Genomic DNA, 13,538 nt, shown 5'->3' with positions numbered 1-13,538 from the left:
TTATTATTTATATATCAACTGCATTCTTTTGTCTCAAAAATTCTGTAAATTTATTCTAGTTGCCTATTCTAATATTTTGAGCTTTTCATGTTTAATTGTCAAATTATATTATTATAGTTTGGTGTTAAATTTTCCCTCCCACTTCCCTAAGAAAAATATTAAGTCATTAACTATTCACTTGTTTCATGTAATGTTGGGAGGAAAAAAATTCTAAGGAATATATCATCTAGTTGTCTGAGATAAACCCAATGTTTTAAAGATTAAAAAAGCATGTCATCAAAATCTGTTGATTCTTAATCTGGTAACTCACCTGGCCTTTAAAAGAAAAAAACAAACCAACTCTTCTAAAAAACAAAAGCATACAAAAGTGGAGATATGGCTCTAGTGACTTTATGTCCCCTAACTTAGCTTAAATAATTATTGACTTCTGGCTAATCTGACAACATGCTTCCTGCCTCCTCTCAGAGTATTTTGAAGTAAATCCCAGACATTATACTGTTTCATCCATAAATATTTCAGCATGTGTTTCTAAAAGAAAAGGATTGTTTTTTAAAACATACCTGTGATGCCATTATCATGCCTAATATTTTAACAATTTGTTAACAGAATTGAACGTGCCTCCTGGTTTGTTTGTTTGTTTGTTTATTTAAGAGGGAGAGAGAGTGCATGCGGGGAGGGGGTTTGGGGAGGGGCAGAGGGAGATGGAGAGAGAGAATTCCAAGCAGACTCTGGCTGAGGGTGGAGCCCAACACGAGGCTCCATCTCACGACCCTGAGATCATGACCTGAGCCGAAATCAAGAGTCGGATGTTCAACCGACTGAGCCACTCAGTGCCCGCCCCCCACCCCCGGTTATTTTTCATGATGGTTTTGATAAACTTGGCCTCATCGGTCCAATGAGTACAGGGAAGCAGATGAGCACAAGGCAGCTGGCCTTGGCTTTGAAGTGAGTTAGACTCCAGTGAGTTAGACTCCAGTGGGAACCCAGTTCTGCCATAAAGAGCTATGTGACCCCCAACAAAGTTACTGCAACATCTGGAAAAATGGGAAAGTAATTCCACCTACTTTAAAGATTGTTACATAATTAAATGGGAAAAAATATATATACATATATATACAAGTGCCCATAGACGGTCAAGAAATGGCAGCTATTATATTAACAGCAAAGTCATCTATGTTCCTAAATAAAAACTGCTGGAAACCTCTGTTAATCATTACTAAAAAACTTTTGGATCCACTCAGATGGTGACAGCTACCGTGGGAATCACCTGTCTCAGAGCAGGGCAAACTTTGCAAAGGACCAGGCAGGAAGTGTCCCAGGCTTTGAGGCCAGCTGGTCTGTAGGGACGCTGAGAAACTCTGCCATTGTAAGGCTGAAGCGGCCAGACAAAATGAAAATACATGGGTGTGCCTCTTTCAATAAAACTTTATATAAGGACACTGGAATCTGAATTTCATGTGACTTTTTATATGTCACAAAAGGTTATTATCGTTTTTTATTTCCCAACCATTTAAAAGTGTAAAAAGCAGAGAGCTGAGGACGAGTCAAGTGCAGGCAGCCGGAACACTGTTACGTGTGGCATCCCCATGCCGGGCAGCCAGGGCCCGATGCCCGGAGGCCCCCATCCTGCCCATCCACCGCCTGCCAATCCCGCCTGTCCTCCAGGCTTCTTTCAACTCTCCCAGTGGCTCCCCAGGGGAATCCAGCTCCCCTGACCCCGGGTGCGCCCCCTCCTCTGGTGCCACAACGAGGGTATCCAGGATGCCAACCCCATGGTCCTCACGCAGCACCTACTCCGGACATGCTCCCTGTGAATCCCTCGGCACATGGCCTCGTAGGACCAGGAATGGTGATGGACAAGAAAATGGGGAAGAAAATGAAGAAAGCTCATAAAAAGATGCACCAGCACCACAAGCATGACAAGCATTCCTCCTCCTCTTCTTCCAGCACGGACTCTGACCGGATACAGAGCCTGGACCCTTCCCTCAAGCCTCTCCAGGTCCGCTCTCCCATCAAGCTTCAGGTGCCTTCTCATGCTGGGGAAAATTAGTCCTCGCATCCCTCCTCCCTCCCCCACCAGTCTGAGCCTTCCGCTGGCTGCGTTCAGCCAAATGAGAAATGAATTACCATGGGCCAGCAAAGACCGTCTTTTCACTATCGGGATAGAAACTTTCAGCTGATGAGTTTAGCAGGAGAACGATTTTTTGAGGACAGTGAGACCTTTGAGCTAAATGCTGAAGACGAGTTTAAGATCTATAAAATGTGATTTTTAAACAAAAATTCTTTTGAATACTCGTGGTGGCGAGGTGTTGTGGAAGTTTAATTATGGAAAAAAAGAAACTGCACCATTTTTGCAGTGGTAAAAAAATATGTAAAAATCACTGTTAAAATTTGCCGCAGTGACCGTTAAATTAGATAGTTTAGATAAATTAGATAGCTCAATGCGTACTTGGAAAAAACAACTCATTCTTAGCTTGCGGGCCACATGAGAAGGGATAGCAGGCTGGATTTGGCTCCTGGGTCCCTTCATTTAGTAACCCTGACACTTCCATTTCACCAGCCCCAGCGCACAAAATTCTGAATGAGGGCTCTGCTCTTCATTATCAATAAGAGATAAATTCACGGGAGAAACCAAAGTACAAGTATTAGTATATGACACTAATACGAAAGGCCTGGCAGCCTGGACCACACCTGAGCTTTGAGAAACTCTGTGGAAAAGCCTCAAGCAGGCCAAGGTCCACGTGCGCTCCTGCTTAAAAGGCTCCACTCCAACATTCCAGAGGAAATCATCCCGCTCACCTTCCCTCTTGTCCCCTTCCCCCAAACAGAAACCGTTAACTGTGAGATACAAGGAGCGTTCTACAATCCATACACTTCCGACTTCTCCAGGTAACAGAAACTGAGTGTAGAACTTTTGCTGGAGCTTGTAGGCATGACAGGTACATAAGCTGGATTCATCACATCCAGTGTCTACGATAAAGCAATTGGGAAGGTCCGACTTGACTTGGGGATGACTGGAATCCATACACTGAGCAGAGTCAGACAGGGATTCTGCAGCATCTTGGTCAATGCACCTGCTGTGTCACCCCAAGCCATTCCTCCACGCCCCCCCCACCCCAACACACACACTCAATGAGCCATTTCAACTCCAGCAACAAGGACTTTCTTTGTACGTATTAATACCAATGACAAAACCAAGAATTTCATAATCCAGGTCCATATCCACAGCTATTCATTCATTTTAGACTTTTTCTATTTTTCTCCCAGAGAGGTTTTAATAAAGAATAAACAAAAGTGTTCTTCCCCTGCAATTTTACTGCAAATAAAATGACAAAAATCAATCACAGCTGCTTTAGGGAACAGCAGAAACTCTTGGTTTCACCACCCTAGAAGGCTCCCGTGTGAATGCTAACGTATGAACTTTGTATTATTAAAAACGCAACGGAGTAAACACGTAGCTGAAGAGAGACCTTTTGGCCCACATTCTCTCAAAATGATAAAATTATATAAACCGATAATTTCCCATCTCAAAATTAAGAAGGCAAACATCATGCTTACTTTCTCTAAATGCTTTACAGTAGCCAAGGAAAGATAACAGAAAGAACAGGGCCCCAAGGAGGTCTGCGCGGCCGACAACACCAGCAACCTTGAAAGAAGAAGAAAAAAAGATTTACATAAAAAAAAAAGTTAAAAAAATCCTAAACTTAGGAAACATAAAAAATTTCTTAGAAATGAAAGGCAAAAACCTTACTAGATTCTGTCATCTATTAAAATGACTGTGCAACAGTCCTGTGGTCTTATCTTACAATAGGGTTTTCTTTTCCCTCTTTGGACTAAGACTCGAGCTAGTTGCTTCCGAGAGATCGGGATGGGCAGGATCGTACCGCTGGCTGTTCTGGGAGCAGGAGCCCCATCACAGCACCCTGCACCCTACAGCCCAGACACCCACGCTGCTGATAGCCCTCAAGTGGATTTTCAACGGAAAATGTTATCAGCTCAAAGGGCAGAATATTTAGTAAACAAAATTTGATTGGAGACATGGAGGAGAGGTGGGAAGTAAGTGTGAAACGTCATCAGGCAAACAGAAAAAGGTAGAGGAACAATCATGCAAAGCTACCTCTGCCACTGCTCCTCCCTTCAAGACCAAAACCGGTTCGGGGGGGTTAACCTGGAAAGCAGAATGCTTCGAACGTGATTGAGAAGGAAGACGAAGACAGAAGAAAACGTCTACCATTTCTTTCCGCCGTGACTGCCCTCTCCTTCTCTACCTTAGTGATAACAAAGCAATGTAAAATTTGTGTCTCACATCACACCCAATAACCGTTCTCTACACATCTCCTGGCAGAGAAAGACAGAAAACTCCACTCGGGAGTGTGGGTCTGGCTTATGTAGCACATTTGGCTAACCAGCACTTGGAGGTGACACATACCAAAGCTTTACTGGGATTCTCTAGGTATTACTCCAATAGCTGGTAAGTTTATCTTTTCTTAAAGGATGGGGACTATGAAATGTGGGACAGAATAAAGACTAAGCTATAAATGGAGGTAAGAGAATAAACAATTGACGTGAAATTACTATGTTTACATTTGATTCCCAACTATGTGGACAAGCAATGGCTAAAAAGAATGCCTTTGAGCAGTAATTTCCCACTACCCTGGCTAGATATAAAATGCTGGAGGTGATTATCCATTTTGATCTTTCATTTCTGACAGCAGTGCGCGTGGCAATGCAAGGTGTCACACGATTGTTAAGACTGAAGGAGCTGATGAATCCAACCCACAGGGAAAACCCTCCCAAGAAGGAAGCTAAGGACAAACAAAGGTTCAACGGATCTGGAACAAGCATGCCAATATGCCAGAGGGTTAAGCAGTACAATGACTTCATGAGTGCAGGAACCACGTAATGAGAGTTCTTGAATACTCCAGCCTGCACCTCACTCAGTCAGGGACCTGGGAAAATCGGGGCTGCAGGTAAACTGAACAGTGCCTGGCACGCAGTAGGTGCGCCTGGCACGCAGTAGGTGCGGGCTCACTGTTAGTTCCCCACAAGAATCCTGATGCGTGCTTCTGTAAGCAGCGGGGGCAGAAAGGAATGGACAAAGGCGCCGGAGCTCAGGGCGAGAGGCAGGTGTTGTGGTGAGGGCACTGTGGTGAGTGACAAAGCCAGGACACCGAGAGGGAAGGGAGGGGCATCTTCCATCTGCACCTATCTACAGCGCCCGAGGATGGCCCTGAATCCCAAAGCCTCACAGAACAGAAAGTAATCCAAACCCATGCAGAGAAGCTTATCCAAAGGGGTCCCTAAAGCAAGGGGCTCAGGAGAAGCAGGGGGTGGGGTGGTAACGGGTCGGAAAACAAGGTTTACTGAAATGAGTGAGGGCAGGGAAGTGTTTGGATAAATACCAGGGATGAGGCCAAAACAACCAGCCTTAACCACCTGTTATCTAGATAGCTAAGGTACATTTAAAGACCTGCACTAAAATGAAGGTTAAACATGATAAACTTATTTTTTTAAATGTATATTTATTTATTTTAGAGAGAGACAGAGCATGCATGTGCGTGCATGTGTGTGTGGGGGGGGGGTGAAGATCAGAGGGAGAGGGAGAGAGAATCTCAAGCAGACTCCACACTGAGCACAGAGCCCAACGTGGGGCTTGATCTCATGGCCCTGAGATCACGACCTGAGCCGAAACCAAGTGTCAAACATTCAACTGACTTGAGTCACCCAGGTGCCCCCATGATAAGCTTATTTTTAAACAAACATTCTTTGGCTAGTTGGTGAAAATACTCCCAAGTGCTTAAGCAATTGTACATGACGTTATCCGACATAAAGAAAAACAGATTTTAAAAAGTATGGCAGGCGTTTTAAAGTAAAAAGAGATTTAGTCCTTACAAAGAATTTTTGACATTGTGATTAAAGACAGACTTCACAGAGAAAACATTTTTAAGGGCTATCCAAGGAAGCACTGAGTCCACTTGTTTGGGGAATGGGCAAGACTATAGAGAGATTTTATTTTTCTTTTCTGATATTTGCATAGTATGTATTTCTAGGCAAAGGTCTTTATAACAGCCTTTGTAGGCTATTCTCTTTTTCTTACAAATGAAAGGGAGCAGACTCTGCCATCCTCAGATATGCCACTTTGGCATATTGATTATTTTGAATTAAAGGTACTTGAGAAATAGCCAGTTTCTCAGAAGGACGATCTGACCGTCCTTTGTCCCCCTGAAAGCAGGAAATAAATCTCTCCTATGAAAAGCACCCTCCCTCTATTAGCAGGCTAGAAGGCATCCAGAAGTAGGGAGTTTAGGGCCCGAGAAGGATGCATAAACAACCCTTGTTACTTCATTAATTCACTACCCCAAGTGCAAACCCCTTTGTCATGCCATTTCTTCACAAATTTAGAAATCCTTCCTGCTTTGGACACTTCTTTGAATCTCATATTTTTATGGGGGCTCCAGTACATTTTATGGGGCTCCAGAAATTAAACTTTTCTCCCATTAACCTATCTTATGTCGATTTAATTATGAGGCCAGCCAAAGAACCTAGGAGGGAAGAAGGGAAAATGTTTTCACTCCTACAGAGGTAACCGTTAACACTCATATTGGGGTTTTCTAGAGAAAATTCCCTCAAATCTATAGAGCAGGTAGTGTTGTTTCCCCACTAGGAACAAATTGCATAGGGGTTGTTAAAAAGGAATTAGAGGAAGGGAAAGGGGGAATCTTCCCTACCTAATACCTTCAGTATTAAACTCTGGGTTTGTGCACAGACAGAACTCCTAAGGAGGCCTGAGTTTCCCTCTTTGATACTAAATCCAGGCAACTTGAAAACCTTACCAATACTCTGAGGAAAAGGAAAAGGGTGGCACTGGTGTCCTTGGGGTCTCCATCCTGATGGCCACAGACAAGGGGCTAGGCAACCCTCTCCTTTAACTTTCCTCCCTCCCCTAATGCCTGGCCTTATATGCCTACAAATATCCCAGAGTGGTTTGGGTGGTATACTTGAAAATGAGAGACATCCATATCAGCTGAAAAGTAAAAACACCAATTACAATTATTTCGTTACCCACATGAAGAATCATTTTATTAATTTTAACATATCCCTGCCTTACCCACTGGGGACCGGGAGGGGGGAAGACTGAACAATGCACCATGGTTTGCCTGGGACTGTCCCAGTCTTAAAGTGGAAAGTCCCATGTCCCAGAACCTCCTTAATAATGGGCAAAGTGCGTGGCTGGTCACCCTGGAAGACTGGGAAATTCAGGTTCTTATTTGCAGTGGACAAACACATTCTCAATGCTAACATCAAGAAGGTGTAAAGACACAAAACACACAAATTTAATACAAAGAAATTTATATTACTAAAACCTGCAGGGGCCCACACTGCCACTGCTTTCCCTTAATAAATGTAAAGAGAAGCACAATAACCACCCAACCCCCAGTCCTCATTCTAGATCACTGTTCAGTTTGGGGGCACTGTGCCAAGGGCCGTCATGCAGGGCCCTGGTCCAGAGTCCACAGCCCAGGGCTACTTCCCCAGCACTGGGCTGGGGGCTTCCAAGGGCTCTCCTTCCACCTAGCTCCTTGGGTCCTGCTTTCTGCTTATTTTTAAAGCTGGGTTAAATGTAGAATGGGGGATAACAGGGCGGGTGTAGATAGGAGGAAACTGAATACTCCCTATTTGCCAGAACAATGAAGGATGAACATACAAATCATTTGCTTTAAGAATGCTAATTTGGGGGTACTTAGGTGGCTTGATCAGCTAAGCATCTGCCTTCGGCTCAGGTTATGATCTCAGGGTCCTAGGATCGAGCCCCCGTGTTGGGCTCCCCACTCAGTGGAGAGTCTGCTTCTCCCTCTTCACCTGCTCATGCACTCTCTCTCTCTCCAATGAATAAATAAAATCTCAAAAAAAAAAATGCTAATTTTAACGACTCATAATTTTTTCTTGCAATCTGAGTTTTAATGACTTTGATGGAATGGAGGGGTGGGGGAGATGAAGAGATTTTTCTCAAATATCCCCTTCTCTCCTACAGCCAGATCTTCCTTGGCTTCTTTTTAAATACCTCGAGTGTAGAATTTTCGGGGTAACATTTTCCCAGATTGCATTTACTGGGGCATGGGTGTATGCCTGTGTGTGTGCATCCACTTGGACTTGCTGGCATTTCAAACTTTTCTGTAAACTAACTTCTCAACGTTTAAAATCAGAATTTTAGAAAAATTCCTTTGATTACTAATTCAAATATTTCATTTTGCTTTAAGATCCCACTAAATTAGATGAGGACCCAAACTGTAAATCTGTACTTTTGCCAGAAATTCCCTATTTCTGATCAACGTGTACACTATTTCTGGGTCCCAACAAATACTTAAGCCATAGGAGGGCTCAGATGGAAGCAAATTCTAAGTTGCTCACAGTTACATATAAATAGTCTATGACAAATCTCTTACAACAGTTTCCAGATTGTCAGTCCTCCGAATTTGCTAAAGTAAAACATTATGAGAATTTTTTTTTTTTTAAAGGCTTTAAAGTGATAAAATACTAGGAGAAGGTTGTGGTAACAGCTCTACAATCCCCTTCATACCGAAGAACAGAGTTTAACAAAAGCAGACGCTAAAGGGAGAAATTCTGTTCAATATTTTGAAACTCACTTCAAGACGCTCAATACATTTGGTTAAACGTGGGGATTTAAATACGCATGAAATGCAGAAATCCGTTGCGGAGAAGTAATAAGGACCATGTAGTATTTTATACTAGGTACTTCATGCTCACAGAATGAATGGCTAAAATCAAATCTTTCACCTCAGCAAACATGCGACTTTCATTTTCAAAGGGTTCCATGGTAGTGGGGATTGGGTGGTTCTTGAAATCCCCACACACCTAGTTAAATCCCAACACAGTGTGTACCAAATATATTCAGCAGCAGCTCAACAGAATAAAGGCGTGGCCCACAGGACAGTAAGGTTAGGACCCTCTGCCCCATCACCTGGGCCACCTGGGACGAGTCTTCCAAGGGTAGGAGAAGAATGCAGGTGGCGAAGAAGAGAAGGAAGGTGGGAGAGGTCCTGACCAATCCCCAGCACGGAGTGGGAACCACACCTTCCCAGGGCAAGCCAAAGTGTGCCGGCCTCTCCTCAGTGTGAGATTTTAAGTTCTACCCTTAGACAGCTCTCAGCGAACGTAGGAAAATGACGTCCGACCCTTTGCAGAAGACAAGTTCCTCGCTTCTGGCCTTTAGGCCCCCAAACCAGGCAATATTCACCATCTGCCCTTTCCAGTGTGGCCATATAAGGGAAACAGAAAGTATCACCAGAGACCATATCATACGGTGACGACAAAGTCTTCACCCCCCCCCCCCCCGGGGACTCGGCATTTTTCATAAGAGAGACCTGTTGGATCCGCAAATAATTGTTTCAAGTGTCTGGCAGGGTGTGGCACCGTATCCTTTCTACTGCGATAAGACTATTCGAGGGAAGCCTGTTTTAGGGAACGAGCCAACATATGACAGGCTCCTTGTCCTCATGCAAGGACAGACGCCACGGACGGACGGACGGACGGACGGACACTACTTACACACTCCGTGTGCACCGGATGCGTGGCGAATAGCAGAGCGGCCAGCAGGGACGATCTGGGGGCCAGGTTCAACCTCCGGCCTCTACTCGTGTACTGCAGGCCGCCCAACAGTACGGAGAAGACATCCACCATGAGGACAGAGATGCCACCGTGCAGGAGGATGTTGATCACGTGGAAACTCATGGGGTGGAAGCCTCCACACAAATAGTAGTTAATCCTGTAAGTGAAGGGGGTTCATACCAGATGCGCAGAAGCGTGCAATAGGAAATGCAAACCATCTGAAGGAAAACGCTGGTGAGTAATAGTATTCCGGGTAGAAGAGGAGGTTTGCCGAAAGTGACAGCAAGATAAATAATGCCTATCAAGCGAGGAAGGTTGAAGAAAGGGTGAGAGCATATAATTAACTGCAGGGGGAAAAATGGAGAAGAGCATCTCAGAGGAGTGGGAGATAATGTGGAGAGGAAAAGCAAAAGGAAAACCGGACAGATTTTTAAGCGCTAAAAAGGCCAAGGTAATATAATATAGCACACATTCCTCCTGGCTCCCCATAGGGACCTGGGTTTAAGATAGTCCCGTAACTTGCTTATCCAAAAAACAAAAGCACTCCTTAATAGTTCGTCCATCAGCCTTCCATCCCAACAAAACACATTCTCACGGTCAGGGATTCTTATTCCTGACTGCCGCTCACTCCCCAGCCGTTCTAATTCATCATTTCTCTGCTTCGGAGAGATCTGTACACACGTGTTTAGTGCACCTGAGAAACAGCTACGAGTGGGAATTTTGGTGAGGTGAATAAATCTACCTAACGCAAATGGGGGGGAGGGGGAGGCTGAGAGTGTTTTTAGCTTAATTTTGTTTCTGCACATTGACTTGGTAACAGTAGGAAGATTTTTACCTTATTATTTTCGTAGCGGAAAAAACCCCACAATTTCATTAGATGCCGCAGGCTGCCTTGACTCACACTTTTTCTCCAGTGTTAACCAGCAAAAGCCCAACCTCCAAGAAATGTGCAAAATATGGAACGTTTCACTAATGTGCAGGTCATCCTGCACAGGGACCAATGCTCATCTTCTCTGTATCCTTCCACTTTCAGGATCCGAACCGGCAAAGCCAGCCCTGGAGTCAGGTTTCCTCATGCACATTCTCTCCATCTTCCTGTGACCTATTCCTAACAGCTGGGATTAGCACGTGCTTCTTGGAGACCCATATGAGTGAGACCATATTTTCCCCCAGGATCCCCTGGCTCGACTCCCCCCCACCCCCACCGGGAGGCTTATCACATTGAACTTGGTACAGCATCCACACAGCTTGCGCCATCACCTACCTGAAAGTGAGGACGGTCAGAGGGCGGTAGGACTTGTGGCTGGTATTGCTGCTCAGCCTACTGCCCCAGAAGTCATGATGCCACAGGTCCCCGAGGGGCGTCTCTGCTCGGAGGTCCTGCAGGAACGCAGCAGAAGGCATTCTGAACAAAGGAGTCCCTCCCCTCCCCCATCCCGCGTCTCAGCGCTCCCGGCAAGCTCTTCCTTGGAGCTGTGCATTCCCCTCTGCTCCGTCCCTCCCACCAGTCCTGGCCCAAACCATCATCATCTCTCCCCCTAGGATACCGCCAGGCCTCCCAGCGGATCCACCGCGCCCTGTGACATGTTCTCCAGGCTGATCTCTCCAAAACGCAAATTGGGTCACCCGCCCTACCCTGCTTAAAACACTACAATAGCTACCCTCCTCCCCCAGGACAGAACCTACGTCCTGATGTGGGTGCCCCAGCCCAGGGTGCTCGGGCTCCTGCAGAGCTCTGCCTGTTCATCTCCCTCAGACTCTGACCTTTGTCCTAACCCCACTCAGCACCTGCTGCCACCCATCCCAAAGGCTTGGCACGCATAGGTGTCCACCGGTTACCCCTCAGCTCTTCACAGCCCAGTTCCTCCCGCCACTCACATCTCAGCCAGCCAGCTGTGACCTTCCTTAGCTGATATAATTCCCTTCCCGTGGGTCTCCCAGCATCTCGCACCTGTCCTTACAGTGCCCAGCACACCGGCGGTTTATAATCTCTAACTCCCATCTGTCTGCCCCACAGGACTGAGGGTCAAGGAGGCCCGGGCCACATCGTGTAGGTGGGGAGTATACAGAAGGTACTTAATCTACGTTGAATGAACTAATGGATCACATAGCTCTTTCATATTCATAAGATAATTTCCCTAAAATATCCCAGTTAAAACATGAGTGAACAAACATATATTGTTTATTTTTGATCATGAGCTAAACAGAAATGTTAAAGAAAAAACAACTTCCACATAATTTTTTTTAAATTTATATTTATTTATTTTTTGTTAAGATTTTATTTCTTTGAGAGACAGAGAGCAAGCACACAAGCAGGAGGAGAAGCAGAGGGAGAGAGAGAAGCAGGCTCTCCACTGAGCAGGGAGCCTGATGTGGGGCTCAATCCCAGGACCCTGAGATCATGACCCGAGTTGAAGGCAGATGCCCAACTAACTGAACCACCCATGTGCCCCCCCATGTAATTTTTAAAGATAAAAATCATTAAATATTAAAAAATGATACCTATCTTACTATTAAGGTAATTTAATTTGGTTCTATACTACAGATGCTTAAAAATGCATCTTTTTAAAAAACATTTAAATGTAAAATTAGGGGTGCCTGGGTGGCTAGTCAGCTAAGTGTCTGACTCTTGATTTTGGCTCAGGTCATGATCGCCAGGTCGTGAGATCGAGCCCCGTGTTGGGCTCTGTGCTCAGAGTGGAGTCTGCTTGTTCCTCTCCCTCTGCTCCTCCCCCCACTCATGCTCTCTCCCTTTCTCTCAAATAAATAAATAAAAATAAATAAATAAATAAATAAATAAATAAATAAATAAATAAATAAAATCTTTAAAAAATGTAAGACTAAATTGCTTAAACTGTGTCTAACAAGAAGAGGCAGACAAGGCACCATAGAGTAAGCAACGAAAGTGAATGTTGATTTTCTCTTTAAAGCGTAACGAAACAGGGACATTTTAGAGACTAGCAATTATGACATGCTATGCACCACACAGTGTATCAGTCAAGACTCTTCGTAGCAGGAACCAGAATCAACTCTGATTAACATAAACAAAAAAGGACTGCTTTAAAGACGATGGCAAGGCTCACGGACTCCCAGGTGGGCTCCCAGTTTGGGGCGCCATAGCCAGAAGCACACCCACAGATCACACCACTAGACAGTATCAGGTGCCCAGCTGCCTCCAGATCCTGTCCTCTTTGTGTGACTAGCTCCTGCCTCCAACAGGTGGAGTCTGCATCCAACCTGGACAGTCTCGGCAGCTTCTAACAACCAAGATGGGCAAAGCCTCAAGCAGAAATGCATCCAATATGGCCAGCCCAGAAGAGCAACCAGGGTCTACAGCACCTGGGGGGAGGTCAGGAAGTATCACGACTTCAGTCCTTACTGACTCAAAGGGCAAGGCTTGAGGATGGGTGATAGAGGCAAAGCTGGTCACCTGATACCCACTTGGAGGGTGAATTTCCCTTCCATTGTGTATCAGCTTCAGAGTCCTTAAGCATACTGACCCCTTTTCTAAGAGTCAGTTCGAGATTTCATGAAGGTCTCGGAAACCACCCACTAATTTGGTTGGCTCAGTTACAAAACTGGAAGTCCCTTTTCTTTTGCATTGTCCCAGAAGTACCTCTTCACTTGTGAAGGAGCTGGGCGGATGCTCTTTCCCTCCATTTGAGCAGAAAATGAACACCAACAAAGCTCTAAATATTTGATTAGGTGTAGCCTACACACAGCAGGGTGCACTACAGGAAGAAAGGTCAATTTTTCCTCATAATGATTTATGGAAAAGACATGTGCCTGAAATTCCTGCTAACTCCACTGTCTCAAAGAAAATCATCATCTCAATGAAAAAAGGCAACTCAACACTACAAGGAAGCATCTGGAAAACAGTCTTCAACACCAATAAAACCCAGGAACAGCCT

The 13,538-nt window shown here is 45.0% G+C and overlaps 1 protein-coding gene and 1 non-coding gene across 3 annotated transcripts in view; both read right to left on the bottom strand.

Annotated features, from left to right (window-relative positions):
• The window catches only part of TMTC4 (transmembrane O-mannosyltransferase targeting cadherins 4), a 64,526-nt gene that overhangs the window by 42,994 nt on the left and 7,994 nt on the right, over positions 1-13,538 (bottom strand). For both annotated transcript variants that reach the window (XR_006789773.3, XM_045869664.3), the window contains exons 3-5: positions 10,892-11,007; positions 9,568-9,784; positions 3,559-3,646 (exon numbers count right to left, since the gene is read on the bottom strand). Coding sequence is in view for 1 of the 2 variants with exons in the window: in XM_045869664.3 (XP_045725620.1) it covers positions 3,559-3,646; positions 9,568-9,784; positions 10,892-11,007 (421 nt within the window). In the remaining variant the exon portion in view is untranslated. The remainder of the gene's footprint in view (positions 1-3,558; positions 3,647-9,567; positions 9,785-10,891; positions 11,008-13,538) is intronic.
• LOC123840054 (U6 spliceosomal RNA) lies at positions 10,578-10,684 on the bottom strand. The gene has a single exon (XR_006789874.2). It is a non-coding gene; the product is annotated as a U6 spliceosomal RNA (small nuclear RNA).

Source organism: Mirounga angustirostris, unplaced genomic scaffold (assembly GCF_029215605.1).
Source record: "Mirounga angustirostris isolate CCGP_5_RB_7025 unplaced genomic scaffold, mMirAng1.0.hap1 SCAF_3, whole genome shotgun sequence".
In the NCBI taxonomy this organism is placed as follows: Eukaryota; Metazoa; Chordata; class Mammalia; order Carnivora; family Phocidae; genus Mirounga; species Mirounga angustirostris.
This window is presented reverse-complemented; position numbering and strand designations above follow the sequence as displayed.